Below are 19,855 nucleotides of genomic sequence, written 5' to 3'. Positions count from 1 at the left end.
TTGGTAGTGCTGCTAAGCACCTAGGGAAGGGGATTAGCATCCATGAGTGGCTAAATTATCAGAGACACGATAGTGATAAGGCACGAAGTGTTTAAACAATAGAAGTGGGATGCTCAAACAAATGGGGAGGTTAGCTGAGATGTGACCACAGTACCCTCTACATCCTGTCACCCAGACTTGCTTCAATTTAATTTTTTTACATGGTGTGAGAATTGAGATTTATTATTGAGAAATTTTAATCCAGATGGTGAATTTAGAAATATCTCTAGATTCTCTATGTTAAAGCATATTCACTTCTCCAAGTGTCCCTCCTTCACTAGACCTAGGGCCAGACTTGGTCCTTGGGTAACACTCATACATTCTTTTCCTGGATACACTTTGAAATTATTGGCTGATGGAAAAGCAGCTCTAGTCAAACCTTCTCTTGGTGTTTGGATTTCTCCAGGAAGTCAGTCAGCAATCCACTTTGTGACCCAGTTATATTAATCTCAGTATAGTCCTTCCCAACAAGGATGAGGAATGGGAAGGCATCCTCTTCTACTCATTTCAAACTGCCTTTCTCCTCAGTCAAGGTTTTCTTAAGTATGGTTGCAATTTCTTTCACAAGTCTTTGCTGTTCTGTTTCCATCTGCTCACCAACTTCCCTATCTTCTGAACATCTTCCTAGCATTTCTCCTCTACAACCCATGGCTCTTCTTCTTGCTCCAACTTGAAACTGATATCTGGTTTGGTGAGTTGACAGCCTACTATTAATAGGTTGTTAGGTTATAGTTCTTCAGCACCACATCCCTGTTTAAATTCCTCTGAGCAGATTTCAATGGTTGCCATTCCTCCTCTTTGAATGTTATTGTTTTCAATATTGTTCACAGACAGCCACTCCCACAGGGATGAATCCAGTTGCTGGGCTGAAAAGATAACTAATTCTTAAAGGTCTTCAAGGTCAAAATGGATGATAAGGACATAAATCTGCAACTGCCAGTTGATAAACAAGGCACCTGAGGCCTATGGCAGATTATTACCTGAGTGTTCCTTTCTCTCTGCAGTCTTCATAAGAGGCATGCTTTTCTGTATTTTGTGTACTTCTAGAGTTTAGGTCCCTTGGCTCACTTCCCTGTTCCAAAATCTTCAAAGGCTCCATTATCTTTTGAATTTTAAAATTAAAATTTAAATGCATGAGTAGTATATATTCCTTATCCTGAATGGTAAGGCCCTGAGACCACAGGGCACTCGGGGTCTTCAGTCCCCACAGCTAAGCAACATGCACCTGACGCCTGCGCACTGAGCACTGGTGGGCACTCCTAGAAGTCTCTGGCATAGCCCTTGGGGCAAGCAGGTTCTAACGGCCGGTCCATGAACCTTGCCTAGGGTAGACTGTACCTCCTAGAGTCTTGGTGGGCCAACCACAGCCTTCCCACGATGGACCCCATTTCACAGAGCCACCGGGTTCCTAATGCTAAAACAATGATCTATTGCAGAAAAGATTCAGTTGGTACCATGTTTCCCCAAAAATAAGACCTAGCTGGACAATCAGTTCTGATGTATCTTTTGGAGCAAAAATTAATATAGGACCCGGTCTTATTGTACTATAATAGAAGACCGGGTCTTATATAACATAATGTAATATAATATAATGTAGTATGATATAATATAACATATAACATAACATAACATAACATAACATAACATAACATAACATAACATAACATAACATAACATAATATAATGTAATATAATGTAATATATTGTAATATAATGTAATATAATGTAATATAATGTAATATAGTATAATATAATATAATACTATATTAAGTTTTGCTCCAAAAGACGCATTAGAACTCATTGTCCATCTAGGTCTTATTTTCGGGGAAACACGGTGGTTAACTTCCTTGTTGTTCTAGGATCAGCATTTGTTCTAGGACACATTTTGTTCTAGGACCTGCAAATGTTCTAGGATACATTTATTTGACATTCATGAAAAGTACCTTTAGGTATTAATTTCATTATGTTAGTTGAAGAGGAATAGTTTTAGGCACAGGATCTGGGAAAATAACCTGTCCTTTGTTGAAATTTTACTCTATGACCCCTTAGCAAACAGTGGACAATACATTATCACTCTTAAATAAAAAAAAATGAACAATTAATGCTACATTGAGTTTGCTCGTCTCACTATTACCTAAAAAAGAATAAGAATTTAGGAAAGTAAAACACACTTTCTAAGAAGACAGGGTTAAGTCCACATAACCTCTATGTAATACATAGAGATCCCTATTCACTTCTGAAACAATTTAGAAGATTAAATTCAAAATGAGATCATTTGTATTTTTGGAATAGTGTCTTTCTTTACACAAATCATTTTGCAACAAGATTGAAGACATATTTAACCATGTATAGAGAAGATAAGCTTCAGTAATAAACGTATGCCTTTCCTATGATATCATCTGCTAAGAATGATGCTAAATCCAACTTCAGATCTTTTGTTATTTGACTGTAGAGAAAATAGTATGTATAGGTGCCAAAGTAAACTAAAGACAGTTCATCAGTAAAATCTACCTCACATGAAGATAGAATCATATCATCAGAGTATATGTGATCTGGATATTTGAATTATCTAGATAGTTGAGCTGTAATCTTTTAAATACTATCAGTTACAATATTTAATTATTTTTGATAGACACATTTCTTAAATTTACCATTCACTTCACTGTCATGTTAAGTAATGATGTTAAATGAATTTTTCTTGACATCTTAGTCATTTTTATATAATTGTTTCTTAATATAGCAAAATAAGATTTTAGATACAGATGTATAATAAAAAGATTTAGTTCTGAGGAGACCTTGACCAAGACATGGGTCCTGAATTTTCTTTCTTCATGTCAGTTTATTTTTAATTATCTATTGCCTCATTATAGAATCTGCCGTGTGTAAAATCAATTGGTACCTCATGGATTAATGTTACCTTCTATGTGGTTTTCTTATATTCAGAAAATTATATTCTTCATTATTTTAATCACCAACACTCAAAATTTTGTCTCTGACTGATCATCATTGGCTCAAAATCATTCCCCAAAATCTTATATCCCTGTTCTATACTCAGTACCTTACTGTCAACAGGGCATAAAAAAACACACTCCTCACCTTTTCAAGAAATAGGTAAAAATAATTGAAGAGGTGCTTACTATAAATATATATACAAGAGCAAATTCTTAGACAAGATTGTTCTTAATGCTTGACATTTATTAGAATTTGAATTAATATTAGGGATCATCCTTAACCTACATAAATAAATATTATATTCAGTATTTATGAGTGCAAGATTACAAATCAAAGAAGCTTTCATTATCTTTATTTCAGTTTTAAATCTAGAAGACAGATATTAGAAAGAATAAATTAACAAAGAAGATAATATTATTATCATAGAAATCACAGCAAATTCTTGGGGAATGCCATAACAACAACAACAAAAATATCATTGAAGAGATTACCTCTTGAGTTTTATAGGTAAAACTCAGCCTTTAGACTTTATATCTCTATATCTATCTATCTATCTACCTATCTATCTATATTTGGATATATAAGTAAAGCTCATTCATCTTTTAAACGCTCTGTATAAACTATACATATATCTAGATATATATATATAGAGAGAGATATCTATGTATGGTAAATTTCTAAATAGTCTATGTTAACTGTCACATATAATTTCTCTGTATAGGTACATTTTTAGTTATTGAGGGTTTAAAACTAATTCCCATGAAGAATGCTCAATGTGTTTTCTCCAAATGTAGGGATAATCAATGGGAAGGTCTGATTCAAAATAAAGGAAAATAAGGCACATAAAACACATTTCAGCAATCTGGAGATAAAGAGGTAAATAGTAATTTTCCAGAACTGCTAAAACTGAGGTATAACACTAGTTTTTAAACAGAGGCTGATTGGGAGAAATATAGTAATTAATAGGCCAGAGAACAAGAAAACATATAATGTCTTTAAAATTAGACACAGAATTAGAGGTTATAGGGAAGATCATTTATATCATAGTTCTTGTTTGCAATATAGCTGCTTCTCACTCTAGGCAACAAGCCCTACTGTGAGTAGCAGGGATTTATTTGTTACCATGGTTAGTGATGACCCTGGGCAACATAGGGAAAACCTACAGTGTAAGAGTAGCAGCATAAATCTTGAGAGTGCCCAGACGATGGATCATCCTGCTTATGAAGTCCCTTTTATAATAACAAAATGTAGCATCATTTAATATTCTGAACATTAACTTATTAAGCAAAGGTTAAATTGTTCAGTAATACTAAAGGACAAGAGATGATTAAAAAAATATTCCTAAACAGCAACAAAACTATCTCCTTAAAATGATCTCTATAATTATCAAATAAGATGAGTCTCCTCAAGAAAGCCTAATGTTAAGTGATAGTTCAGTAGAAAGAGATGAAAACTAACTAAAGCAAATAAGGGACATGTTGAATTAAATTATTGGAAAGGATCAGTTGGTAGTGGGGGAAGGCTTTTCCCCCACTGTGTATCTATAGTTTAACTTCATCACATAAACACCTAAAGGAAAATATAGATTCCAGGTCTCTTTCCCAGAATGCAGTGCATAGTAGTTGGAAAGTTTTTGGGCATTGGGAAGCTGAGTTATTTTATCAACGTTTTGATTATTGTGAACCAGCATCTGTGTTTCGAAACTACTTATCTAGCAAACCAAGGGCTTTATTTTACAACTATAGAGCAAACAACTCAGTGACTAAATAATGTACCTAGGATTACATAGCTAGGATATGGGCTCAAGGTTTCCATTAACCATCAGTTCTATGCTGTTTTCTCAATTCAATTCAATTCAATTCAATTCAATTAATCTAGTCCAATGGAAGAACAAGTATTTATTGATCATTTATTCTGGGATTTATGGTTCCAACCTTGAAAGACTTAAGTACAATAATGGAAATGTTTTAGATGAAAGTTTCTTAAAGCAGAATACATTGAAATATTTCAGGGGTACTTGAATCCTTTGAAATTATGCTTAATTTTAGGTTATTTGCATAAGCATATTTTTATCAATGAAGTTTCTATAGCTTTTATCAAAATTTCAGAGGGCTTATGCTACCCAACCTAATTAAGGAGTATTGGTCCAAGTCCTTGTCTCTGATTTGTTTTGCAAGGCCATGTTACAGGTAAAGCATTAATCCCCAAAATATTTGAATTTAATGTTTAAGCTTATCCATCTTCTCCAAATGTGTAGGCTACTGGAGAGAATTAAATGTGTTGCCACAATTTAATCTTTTGTTTTTCTTGCCCTCCTATTTGTACATAAAATTCACACAAAGTAAAACATACTGAATTTTTCTTTTATGATTTTTATTTTCCACTCTTATAATTTCAGAGAAATGAAGAGTAAAAAAATTAGTCAAATGGATAACACATACACGTAATAACATTGTTTCCTTTGTTTCAGCATGCCTAGTATCTGGAAAGTAATTGTATTCTCTAGTAAGAGAGTGAGATTCCAAAGTAAAAAAGAAATGCTTTTCATCAGATGTCTTTATTCAGCATTATATTTTATATAGAAGCACTAGTAATATGTTTAGAAAGAATGCAACAGATAATTGATGTGTGTGTGTGTGTGTGTGTGTATTGCTTTTGAAGTAGGAATTTTTTTTAGGTAAAAATAGAGAACTAAATGTCTTAAAATAACAGATTTCTCTCTCTCGAGGTTAGAAGAGCAATTATGTTCTTTCGAGCTGCTGGTGGAGAACATCATCAAAATGGAATTACTTCTTTGTGAGAGAACTGTCAGCTTAACTTTATATTAATAGATAAAACCTTTGGAATATATCTGTTGGGAAAGAAAAGCTGTTTTAGTAAGTGGTGTCTCTATTGTACTTCTCACCTAACCCAAAATATCCTTTCAGATTGTTTCCCTAGTTACATTACTTTAAATAAAAAAATACAAAAATTACAAGAAACAACTTATTTTTCTAACCAAATTAACTAAGTATCATTGATATAAAGTAGTTTATATTATGTCATAATCCTAGCTTTTGATTGTCCTAATGACTCTATTGGCCACTCAAGCAAAAGTGTGTTTTACAATATATATTATACCTGAAAAGTTTGGGTGTTATATCATAATAATAGTGAATTTAATAAGATGAAGTACCAACTGATAGAACAGAAAAGAATCAGATAAGCTGTTAAAACTTTCAAAATATAATTTAATGTACTGATTTATCCACTGAGGAATATTCTGGGAATGAAGATCTTTTATAATGAAATCAAGCTATAATATGTTCTTGTAACACACAGGAGTCCATACTAGAAGAAATATCATTTTTTCCTTTAAGTTTCATACATGTGAGACTACACATGACGAAACTATTTTATGTTCCTTTCCATTATGAACAGGAACACTTGAACAAAATGTGGCTAGCTTAACCCAAGGTAAACCTGGCAAGTCCAGAGAATTTGTTCTGGTGACATTACCTTTGTATTTCACATTCAGATAGTGATTGTTTCCTCATTTTTAATCAGCCAACACATTCTGTTATCTACCTCATTCCCCCTTTACCCAAACATGAGTGGAACTCGACAGCAGCCATCTGAACATGTTAACTCAGTTTTTTTTTTAGAGTTAGTGTAGTAACTCACTGAACATTAAACTCACTTAATTGTGAAATGGAATTGTTTTTTCCTGAAAGTTAATTGGAGGGAGCCTCCAAATGAAACTATACTTACTGAAAGGCAGAATAATTCTGAACGCAAATCTGATGTCATTTTTGAGGTTCTCTAGTGGTATGATAGGAGAGTGTATAAACAGAAAAGGTAGAATCAGTTTGCTCATCTGTAATGGTAATGTTGAACAAGGAGCTAGTCTGGCTTTATCTTCTGAAGGTTTATTTCACAGAGGGGTTGGAATGTGGGTGGGCGTGTCTGGGCACTGAAACATTTTTCAGGACTTATTTTGTGTAACTCTATGTAAAAATAATTAAATAATTAAATATGTCACATTAACATGTTCTTTTAGTTTATAATGTGACAATAATAATCCTCAAAGAATTAAATCTTCAGGTAAGTTTAATAAATAAATAAATATACTTCCTTAAAAATAGTATGTGCTTTAGAGTAGGACAATGAGTAAATCATTACATGTCCAGCTATATCATGTCTAGCAGATATTATTTTTAGTTATAAATGTTAATCCAAGATATATATAGGATTTCAGGAGTTGGAGAGGTAAAGGGAAAGAGCTTGGCAAACTATAGTACAGGAAGAATTTCAGATATGGCAGAGTAACTTTTTTGCAGATCAAGTGTCTGAGAAAAATCAGAGAATGTATTTCTGTTTATATCTATTTAAGAGAATGAAAAGTTACACAGACAACCAGGTCACGTAAGGCCAGGAACCTGGTAAGAAGGGTAAGGCAGGAACTACATTGAGGAGAGCCTTACATTATTTTGAAGGACTCTTAGTTCTTAAGCAACATAAGGCAAAAAGGCTAAGAAGATGGCTACAAACTGGATAGGAATCTAAACTGAGATTTTGGCCTTCTTGGGATCTATACAAACAAACCTTATAGTTCAAGTCCAAGACAGCAGGACATGCAGGAACAAAATCCCAAAGAAAAAGGAAGAACATTGATAAAATTCTAGGATTATGTCATTTTTACCCCTCAAGAAATTTGTCAAATTTTGTTTTATGGATGGACAAAGAAACTAAGAGCTAGAATGAAAAGTGACAGCTAATGATCTGGACAGTTGTACAGTGTTTAACAGTTTCAATGGAGGGAGGAAATCTAGTAATTTTTACTGACTTCCTGTTAGGATCACAGAAATGTTGCACTCTGGGAACATGGATGATGGGAATTAGATAAACATTTTTTTATAATGGGCAACCCAGTCCTAACAAACAAAATCCCACAATCCCCAAATCCCACAAAATCCCAAAATCCCAGTGGAAAATGTTAGTTTGCCCCATATTTCAGGTGCCCCAGAGAAAGCAAAAGGATATCCTGTCTGGAAGAAGTTAATATGAGACAAAGCATCAAATTATCTCTATAATTTTTCATAGGCTATGACCAACATTTGATCAAACTTATTAGGACTGCCAGAAGATAGAATCAAGACAGAAACTAAGAGAATAAGCAAACACTATAAGCAGATACAAAGGTGAGTCAGAGTTATATAGCCTTCAAAATAATGAAGAGTAAAATGTTTAACAAAATTGTTGATAAGATAGAGAATCTCACCATATAACTGGAATTTATAAACACTAATTAAATGGAAATTGTAGATTTAAAAAAATAATAATTGGTATTAAAAGTGCAGTAGATGTGTATATCTATATTTGAAGAGAGGATTAGTGAACCAGAAGAGAGATTGTTAGAAAACAGTCTGAAATACAGAGAAAAGAGGATCTATAATATACAACAGAATATCCAAGATACTTGAGACAGTAAAAAGACTTAATATCTATAATTGACTTTTCAAATTAAAAAGAGAGAATGCTATAAAAGCAGTATTTTAAGAGGTAATAGGTGACAATTTTCCATAATTGATAAAAAGACATTGACCCATACAATCTAGAACTTTAGGATTTGGGGTTGGGAGGACACATTAGTGTAAAATTAATTTTTAAAAATGCATAAAGAAAATATGAAAAACTAGCCAGATAAATAAAAAATACACTATCTTTAGAAAAATGTTTCATCAGAAACCATGGAAGGCAGAAGATAATGCAATGACATCTTTAAATGCTGAAAGAAAATATGTGTGAATCTGGAGTTCTTTATCCAGGATGAATATTCTTCGAAAATGAAGAGAACATAAAAGTGTTTCCAAACAAACAAAAACTGAGAGAACTCATCAACGGTAAACCTGAATGAACATATATATTAAAAGGAGTACATTAAAAAAATATGATCCCAAAGAGAAGCAGAGAAATGAAAGAAGGAATTAAGAACAATGGAACAGACAAGTATGTGGGTAAATCTAAATTAATATAACTTAAGAACTGATAATAATAACCTCTTAAGGGGGCAAAATGGTTATAGTGTTAAAAATTATGACAATTACAGCATAAAAGGCAAGGTATAATTTTAAATGAAATGAAATAGTTTTCAAATATTTTCATTTTAAAGGAAATACAGCATATTTTAATTAATAATGAGTATGTCTATAGTTAATGGGCTTTTGTTCCCTGCCATAATAAAATATATAATAGAAGCAAAAGTATAATGTATGTAATGGAATCAAAAATAAGACATTATTCTAGACATTGTTTTTCAACATAATTTACTGATGAATTCACTATTCCAAAACATGGAAGTTCTAGACCAACAGTGTTTAATAGAAATATAATATGAGCCTATGACCACATTTAAAAAGTAAAAATAAACAGATAATAATAATCATAATGTATATTTTATTAACCCAAGATATCTGAAATATTATTTCAACATGTAATGAATAAAAGCATTATTAATCAGCTATTTTATTCTTTTTTTTTGTCTAGTGAAATCTTCAAAATCTGGTATGCATTTTAGACTTACAGCACATCTCAGTTTGATATAGCCACATTTTAAGTGCTCAGTGGTCACATGAGTCTACCATTATGGATAGCAGAAGGCTAGACTGTAGCAAAAATAAACTCTGATGGCATCTATATAAATTTGATCTACTCCAATAAGTAGTCTAATGATATATCAGATATTAAACTTAATATTTTTTTTACTTTAATACATGATGTGGTGTTTAGAATCTATGTCCCTAGCAATTAATACAATCTCAGTAGGTTTCTGAAATATCATGCCACTTGGTGGTACATGGTAGTATGGATTCTAAAGTGAAACGGAATCTTTGTCTGGAATACAGTAACATCAAATCATTCAAATCCCGTCCCATCTTAGAAAACAAAACAAAAAACAAACCTCAAAGTCTAAACCACTGTCACAGGCATTATTATATACTCAAATGTTTAACCCATAGTTTAACATATGTTAAATATTTACTGAGAGTATCTATTCTTAGTCCAAACTTGCCAGACTGTACAATTTTGTCAAAAAGCCTAAATGTTTCAATGAGATGTAACCTCACAATCATTGACTAAACAATGATATTATTGTTTACATACCTTTGTATTTAAAAAGATAGGCTAATTAAAAGAAAGGCTGTCACCTTTACCTCGTTAAGGTAACTCTCCTGTCTTGGTATGAAAGGCAAATAAAAAGCAGACATTATAAAAATGAAAATGTAATGTCTCTTCATGACCAGATTAACACTTATGTCTAGAAGCATGCAGATTGTCCTCTCCTGCAATCCATTAATTACTCTTTGGGGCCATAAACACAATCAATTTCTAGAACAGAAATGAAAATATATTGCTCTGAAGACAGAAAAAAATGATCTGACCCACAGATTCTGAATGACAGTTAATTTATGGATCGTAAAAATTTAGCAAACATATAATTCAGTGAGGACAAGCACACTTACCACTTAGAAGATTCTACTTTTCTTCTTGGGCATTTTTGTTTGTCTTTCTGTCCTACAGTAGAACTATTTTCTCTCTTAATCAGGAAACGATTTGGTAGAGTGACATTAAATGTCCTCTTCAGAACAGAATGTCTTAAAAATGGACTGAGCTATGAAGATTCAAACAAAATAATAGTATATTTTAATCATGTCATTCATAAACTTTCAAAAATTATTTTACATATATCAATAATGAACTCATTGATGCAAATAAACTTACAACTTAACACCATATATTAATATCTTTCACATTTAGATTCCCAGGGTTAATATCTATAGATATACTTCCAAGTGTAAAAAAGTTACTAGTCATGAGCTTAACTAAAGCATGCTTAACAGTTTTGCAAAAATGCATATATATTTGTGAGAGACCAAAATCTTTGTTGAAACCTTAAACCATTGTTTAAAAAAGAAATACAAAATTTTTTGCATATTTTAATATCAAATCATCTTTACTCTAAAATAAATTTTGCTTCCAATGAAGGTAGATACTGGTTTTCCAGATGTGCATTCTCTCAACATTTATCCTTCCAACAAATATTGACTAAATGCATTTCATCTGTCCCAAAATATCTTTAGTGCTATAAACATGCAATAACAAGATAAAGTCATTTATATTCAACATTCACCCACCAATGGAAATATTGAGAAAGACAAAATATTAAACAACTCTAAAAACTGAAAAAAAACACACACCAGTTTCTAATTTTTAACAGCTGTAATGTCCACTAAATCTCTTGCAAAAAGATGACTGAAAAACAAAATTAATAAAATATTCATTTAACCAATATTTATTGAGTGCTTTCTATGTGACAGGTACCAGTCCTGATATAGCTCTATCAACACTTTTTACTTTCATGCTCCTCTCCCCAAGAACACTGTGCAATAGGATGTATAAAAACGTTGGAAATTGGGATGAGTATTTAATAAATACAAATGTTGAGAATACTGTATTCTTAGATTTATAGGTTTTCATTGGCTGCATGTGATAGGATGAGAGTTATAGGTTTAGAGTTAGCTCCATGTAGAAGGATAATTAATATCTCAGTGCAAATTTGGACCTGAATACTTCCAATGTCTGTGGCCTGTAGAAGGATATCTCCCCTTTTTGAATGTCAGTTTCTTCATTGTTCAAATGGAGGCAATGCTATCTATCTTATATAGACTTCCTGGGTATACCAATTGTATTAAAGTATGTAAAGTGGTCTTTGTTCTTGAGAGGCAATATAACTCAGTGGTTAAGACCATGGACTTAGCGTTGGTTAGAACCCCACTCTTTCTATCTACTTCCTGCGTGTCCTTAAGCAACTTACTTAACCTTTCTGTGCTTTGGTTTTCACAATTGGAAAATGAGGATGATAAAACAATACCTATTTTGTAGTATTGTTTTGAGGCTTAAATGAGTTAATGTATTTAAAGCATATCAAGTCTGGCATATCAAAACCATTATGTAAGTATCAAGTACTGTTATCTCACCCCACCCCAAAAGTAAATATTTGCATCAAATTACTTAAAAATAAATTTTCATTCTTGTATTTAGAGAAGTGTGAAGCAGGGCAGGTGGAATTAGCCCTCAGTCTAGTGGTCTGCAAAAACACTGAAAGTTTATTGGGATATATTTCTTGGGCAGAATAAAATTAACAGAAAGATTATTTCTATGATCAAAAGACAGAAAGCAGAGTCTGGACAATCCACACACCCTGTTGTCTGAAAATACCAATTTTTCATAGATGTCCTTTTTTGAAAGTATGAGCAAACAGAAATATATTTAAATAATTCCAATGAATATAATGCAACCTAAAGGAAAATAACATTAATCTGAATAATAGAGGATGGGGAAAGTTCTAATATTTATTTATAATATGAGCAAATATTGGAAATCACATTTTGCTTACAGCCCACACTCGCTTCCCTTTGGTACCTCCACCCCAGTGGTGCCTGGAAGCAGCTGCACTGGGGGATCACAGCCCAAGTAGCAATTTCTATTCTGCTGGCTGAAGATGGGGAGTCCTGAGAGAGTAGGATGGTGGGGATGTTCCTCATACCTATTCCTGAATCCATGTGAAAAGAACGTGCCAAGTCCAAGGCAGAAGTGGCCTGCATTGCCACTGCATTGAAACAGAAGTGTTTGTCCTTAGTCCTGAGAGAGGATGTGCTTTTGTCAACACCAGAAAAGATTTTCGGAACAATTTTGCAAAATATTATGTTTGAAGAAGAAGAATAGGCTTAAAAGACGCATAATGTGAAATCTACAATACAGGCTTGTCAGATGAGTGTAGATGCTGTACAGAATGAAACACTCAGAAAAATAGCTGAGGACTATCATAAACCAGAAATTAAATTCAGGAAAAATATAATAAAATTAGAACTAAATAAAGCTTGAAGGGTAAACCCTCAATCACTCAAAAATTTAAAGAGAGCATTTAAAATACCTATTAAATTAAAAATTACAACTATTTAGAAGATAATACCAAAAGAAAAAAGAAAACAATGAATCAACATTCATAGAGTTATTCCCAAAGCTTTAGTCTTAATCCAAAATGTTGCATGATTTACAAAAGGAAAAGTTGGGAAATTCCATTTATCTCCCCTTTCCTTTCATTCATTCCACAAAAGAATATCAAGTGCATACAACATGCCAGGCACTATACTAGCATCTAATGATAAAACTATCAACAAATAAGGAAATTCCGGGCCTTGTGAAACTTATTACCAATAATCAGATAATCATAAAATAAATGTACAATCAAACAGTGATAATAACTCTCAAGAAGAGGTACAGAGAGACAAACAGGGAGATTTGATCTGAAGGCAATCAGTCTTCATTAAGGAAGTGATCATTGAACTGAAATCTGAAGGGAGGATAGAATTTAGCGAGGCAATGGTGAGGAGGGGATGGAGGGAGTTAAATCCGGGCTCAGAGACCAGCATAAGCCAAGACCCTGGGAGTATGTTCCAGTCCCTAAAAGAGAACTGGTGGGCCTGGAGGCCTGGAGAAAGGGAGGCATCGTGAGGGATGGTGCTATAGAGGTGAGTAGCCCAGATTTTAAGACTTAAGGATTTTAGTCTTATGATAAAAGTAATGAGAAACCATAGAGGTTTATTAAAAAGAGGGTGAGAGATGATTTTCTGATTTGCTTTTTGAAATGATGATGCATTACTGTATTTTTCATTATGCAAACATCGAATATCATATGTGTACTTATTACTGAAATAGCTGTGTATCACTAATTTCAATGGAAGTTATTTATTTTTGTTTATATTTTAAATAAAAATTACTTAAGAGTTTTTTCAGGTTACAATTACCATTTGGAAACAGGGAAGACTCTAGAGTCTGACAATCAGAGAAGAATGGATTAAAGATAAAAATTTGCAGGTTATATGCAAATAGACTACTGAGAAATAATATTAATAGCATGAAAGAAGTATCAAGGGTCAGGCCTTTAGGAACTACCAAATTCATAGCCATATATTGGAAGGAGACTGTAAAAGATATGAAAATGAAGGAGATAGAGAGATAGGAAGAAATCAGAGAGTAGTGTGTCAGGGAAGCCAAAAGAGGAGAGTGTACAAAGATTTTAACACTGCTGACAGATCTAATAAGTGGACTGAGACATTTCATCACATGGAGAGAAAAGTAGTACATTAATGAATTTAGTTGAGGTTAACTAAAGTGAATATAAACCCAACTGGAGGAAATTGAGAAGTAAGGAAGTACAGCAATAATGAGAAACTTTTTTGAAATGTTAGCTTCAAAACTAGAAGTTGGAAGAGATTTGAAACTATTTAAAAGACAATGGGAATCATTCTGTAGTTGAGATTGAGAGGGGATAACTGATACTGATATATTTCAGAAAATACAGAAAGGGAATAAATTTCATAGCATAAATTTCATATTTGGTGTTAGAAAAAATGAGTGATCTATGGTAACAGTTGGAAAAGATTATGAGATAAATCTAGATGCATATATATTTATGAATTAAATACAATTAATTGAGGATATCTCCATCTGATGTTTTGTTTTGTTTCTCTATATGTGGCATCAAGTGTTCCTCCTACTCAGACTCCCGTGTAAATGACCAAGCAAATATCTGATTAGGAAAAATCCTGTGTTAATGTTGAAAAATAGGGATTAAACATTTATCTGTTGAAATTTTCAAAGAATTACTGCTAGTTACATTAATGATGGGAATGGACTAAAGGGAGATTTAGAGGGCTGATTCAGACCTTCTATCTTCCATCCTCAACCAACTCCCCCCAAAAAATCTTAACTTCAAGAAGTTGAAATTTTGTCATTCTTGGTCTAGAAATGATGAAGTGGTATAATATCTATCATTGGGAGTGAAATATATTTGAAGTATTGGGATTCAGTACAGTTTTGAGAAGCTCCAAGTTTCAATCCTGGCACAGCACACAGAACAAAATTAGAAATGCTGACAGGAGTCAGACAAAGCGAACATATTAGCATATCTGAATTTGGGCATCAGGAAGAGAAAGTGGAGTAGAGGTATCAGGCTGTAGCTATCTAAAGCAGAGGAAAGAAATGAAACTCTTCCTGTGGCTGTTCCCTGCACCAGTTCTCTCTGTATCTTTCCACAAAGGCTTCTGGATCTAAAAGGGTCTGAAATTGAAAGTCCATCTGAGAAAGATTTAGGGGAGTGAGATGGTACCAAATATTATAAAATAATGTAAATGTATAAAGCTTAAAACAATGTGGCTCACGTCCAAAAACAAGTGGTAAATTCAGTGGAAAGTAGCTTACTAGGTTTAAAATAAATATAGGCATTTAGCATATGGTAAAATTGGCATTTCAAGCCAACAGAAAGAGAATGTACTCAAAAGTCATCTGTACTGGAATAATCAGATTTGCAAAACGCAAATGACTATATATCAAAACTTCACATTATGGGCTCATATAAAATTAAATGTTTTAAAAAAATTATTTTAATAGAACATTAGAATAAATAGAAGAAAGGACAAGTGAATCTCAGGTCTAGGATTTTATTTTTAGGAAATCATCCTGAGTCTTCACAAATTTGTATCTGAGATGATATGTATTGTATTTTTTTATAATAAGAATATCAATAAAGTCAAATTTTCTAGAAAGAAATTCTGATAATGCTTTTTAAATTAGTCCCAGTATAGAAAACAATAGAATATTGCCACAGTCATTTTATAAATTTAGCTATATAATTCTAAAACATGGCTACTGTTCACTATCAAAAAATATGTGCACTATCCAACTTCAGGACTTACTATCAAGGTACAGTAATCAAGATAATGTGGTATTGGTGAAAGAACAAAGAGGTAAATAGAACAGAATAAAGAACTCAGAAAAAGACCCACACAAATATAGTCAACTGATCTTTGACAAAAAAGCAAAGACAATATAATGGAGCAAAGATTATCTTTTCAACAAATGATCCTGAAACATCCAATGTACATCCAAATGTACAAAATATCAGCCTAAATACAGATCTTATACCCTTCACAAAAATTAACTAAAAATGAATCATAGACTTAAATGTAAAATGCAAAAACATAAAACTCCTAAAGGATAACATAAGAGAAAATCTAGATGACCTTGGGTTTGGCAATGGCTTTTTAGATACAACACGAAAGGCACATCCATGAAAAATATAAATGATTAAATGGATTTCATTAAAATTAAAAACTTCTGTTCCACCAAAGACACTGTCCAAAAACTGAGAACACAAGCCACAGACTGGGAGAAAACATCTGCAAAAAAATATCTGATAAAGAACTGTTATCCAAAATATACAATGAACTCTTAAAACTAAACAATCTGATTTAAAAATGGGCAAAAGATGTGAACCGACATTTCAGCAAAAAACATATACAGATGGCAAATAGGCATATGAAAAGATGCTCAACACCATATGTCACTAGGGAATTGCAAATTAAAACAATGAGATACCACTACACGTCTATTCAAATGGCCAAAATCCAAAACACTGACAACTCCAAATGCTGTTGAGGATGTGGGCAAACTCATTTGTTGCTGGCCAGAATGTAAAATGGTACAGCCACTTTGGAAGAGAGTTTGGTGGTTTCCTACAAAACTGAACATATTTATACCATACACTCCATAATCCTGCTCCTTGGTATTTACCCAAGTGAGTTGAAAACTTATGTCTATGAAAAAACCTGCATACAGATGTTTATAGCAGCTTTTCATAATTGCCAACACTTGGAAGCAGCAAAGATATCCTTCAGTAGGTGAATGGATAAATAAACTGTGGTACAGACAATGGAATATTATTCAGTGCTAAAAAGAAATGAGCTACTAAGCCATGGAAAGCCATGGATATTACTAAGTGTTGCATATTACTAAGTGAAAGATGCCAAGCTTTAAAGACTATATATTGTACGATTCCCACTATATGCCATTCTGGAAAAGTAAAACTATAGATACAGTAAAAAGATGAGTGGTTACCAGGGGTTAGTGGAAAGGGAAGGAAGATCAGGTCGAACACAAAGATTTTTAGAGCATCAAAACTCTTCTGTATGATTCTATAATCGTGGTACATATTATTATACAATTGTCCAAATCCATAGACTGTACAACACCAAGAGTGAACCCTAGTGTAACTATGAACTTTGGGTGATAATGATGGGTTAATGAGGTTCACCTGTTGTAATAAATATTTCACTGTGGTGGGGGAAGCTGATAATAAGGGATGCTGGGATGGGGCAGAGAGTATATGGGAACTCTCTGTATTTTCCACTCCATTTTACTATGAACATAGAACTGTTCTAAAAATAACCTATTATAAATATATGGAGTGATTCTGAAATGTATCTTAAAAATTCAGTAAATTTTAAAAGATCAGTAAATTTTAAAAACCAATAGTGAAAATAAGCTTGCCCTGTTATAAATTAGATAATTTAAATAGCCATAATGATTAAAACAGAGATATACTAGTATGCTATTTGACAGACACATTTTTGGATGGAGACAACTTTTGTCAAACTTGAATGTTACCATGCCCTATATATTTCCATCCTAAATTCTTACTTGCCAAACATGATTAATTCATCCTCTTGGACTACTTTTTAAATGTAATTTCATCTCATATTCTTTAATGTAAGGAAAATTAAAAAAAGACATTCATGGGGAATGTTCAATAATGCATTTATATATTTCATCACTGAAATGCAAACTTAGAGGCTAAGAATGGTATGCAATGTAAAATAAATGGTTAAATATCACTAACACTGCAAATAATTGCAAAAGGAGAGTGATAAATGAATATAGGAAAAGACGGCTTAAGTTTGGCAAAGACTAAAAAGGTGAAACCTAAACTAAACATTAACTTTAAACCACAGGGCATTTAAAAATGGAGTGATATTAACAGGAAATTGGAGAGAAACAAAATGTAATGGCTCAAATAACCATGATGAAGAGGTGACAATGACCAAAGAACTAAACTTTAACTATTATTACAGTGTTGGATGAAAAAAGTGAAGTGATGTGGATGACAGCACCTAATCATAAATTCTTAACTATGCAAAAACATCTAATTAACAACTTGCTTTTTCTTAAATCATATACAAGTGGGAGAAGTAAAAAGACTTCTATTCTTGGTATAGAGGGATGAAAACAGTTATTTTGCATTCCAAGCATTTTCCACCTGAAATTGGAATGAATATGAGATGGCTCTTAAGTGTATTTGATCTGCACTGAAACCATGTTCAGATTGTAGCTTTCAGAATACAGAAGTATCTGAAACCACTTGTCTGGAGCAAAGAGTCACCTAATGTCCCCTTAGGCTTTTTATATTCTGTGTTTTATGGTTTGCAAAACTGATTTAAAATTAATCTAAACTAAAGAACAATTTATATATGCCATTTCATTGAAATTATGATGAATGTGTTTGAAGTTTGAATTACAATTGAGATAAAATCAATACAATGTTAAAAGCTGCATGTTTTCTTTCTCAAACTCATAACGAAATAAAAGCTAAACTGGCTCTATTCTAATTTGCCATGTTTATGGCTTTCATTGAATTTATAAATAATATTGTACATTTAATTATGTGAAGTGAAACACATTGCCTAAGACATTTTAGTCAATAGGAATCATTAGGGTATTTTTATTCATATGTTTGGTAGGACAGCAACTATTATCTTTTTCCTGGGGAGATGAATGTCTTTTCAAGCCACAGTGGGATATTAAAAAAACAAAACAAAACAAAAAACATTGCTCCCTGTCAGAGAAGGATGAAAGGACAATGACCTGATAACTTTTGTACTACTGATTAGAATTATGCATTTAGAAGAGAGAATAAACAAATATTGAAACTAAATTTACCAAATAGCTTCAAAAAGGTCAATGTCCAGAAAGACAAAAAGACTGAGGAGCTATTCTAGATGAAAGGAGACTAAAGGGACATGGTGATTGAAAGCAATAGTGATCCTGGGTGTAGAACATTATTAGAGCAATTAGAAAAATTAGAATAAGAATTATATTACAGGCAAGAGTACTGTAACAATGTAAAATTTCCCAGATTCGATCATTGTTTTGTTGTTATGCAAAAATATTTTTGTTGTCAGATGGTACATACTGAGGTATTTAGTAGTGAAAGATTATGGTACCTGGTAGATCCAAATGGTTTACACAATATAATTCCACAACAATGTATTCTAAACTAATAATAATAATAATAATAATAAGGTGTAAATATGTTTGTATACATGTGTGAGGTTGTGTATGAGAGATAGAGAGGAAGATAAAAGACAGAGAGCTAGACCACAAATGATACAATATGCTAACAATTGGTATATTGAAGTTTGAATTTTTTCTAAACAAATGTTGAAATAAAATTTAAACTCAACACATGCTCTCTTGACCACGACTGCAAGTGTTTAACTGCCCCTTAGCTAATACTCTGGTTACAATTCCTCTTCCCCTAGAATTGTAAGTCCTCTGTTCTCTACTCCGTAGCATACCACGTGCTTCAGAGGAGTCTCCTCTGAAGTATCCGCTTCGATGTTAGACAGCCTCAGCTTCATTGTTCTCCTAGAGATTTGTAAAATCTGTATTATTGGGCTGATTGGGTCCTTCTAATCGTCAATTCTATTTGCATGAAGTCTATCCAACACATATACAAGTATTGGAGAGAAGTATGTTATTTTCATTGTCTTTCTGTAAGTGTTGTGAAATAGTATGGTCCTTTGATATTAACCTCTTTCAAATAATTAGAGAATGATGCTGAAAGCAACACTATGTTTCATTTACTAAGTGTGCAAGAGATGAGGGGAGGGAGAGGGATGGGCAGGGAAAGAAGTGGAGGAGAGAG

The 19,855-nt window shown here is 32.7% G+C and overlaps 1 protein-coding gene across 1 annotated transcript in view; it reads right to left on the bottom strand.

Annotated features, from left to right (window-relative positions):
* Window positions 1-10,489: 10,489 nt before the first annotated feature.
* STPG2 (sperm tail PG-rich repeat containing 2) overlaps window positions 10,490-19,855 on the bottom strand; it is a 410,131-nt gene continuing 400,765 nt past the window's right edge. Inside the window, exon 13 of the mRNA XM_074324807.1 lies at window positions 10,490-10,642. Within this exon, the coding sequence (XP_074180908.1) occupies window positions 10,490-10,642 (153 nt within the window). The remainder of the gene's footprint in view (window positions 10,643-19,855) is intronic.

This window comes from Rhinolophus sinicus, linkage group LG02, assembly GCF_036562045.2.
Source record: "Rhinolophus sinicus isolate RSC01 linkage group LG02, ASM3656204v1, whole genome shotgun sequence".
NCBI lineage: Eukaryota > Metazoa > Chordata > Mammalia > Chiroptera > Rhinolophidae > Rhinolophus > Rhinolophus sinicus.
The sequence above is the reverse complement of the archived record's forward strand: the minus strand, read 5'-3'. Positions and strand labels throughout refer to the sequence as shown.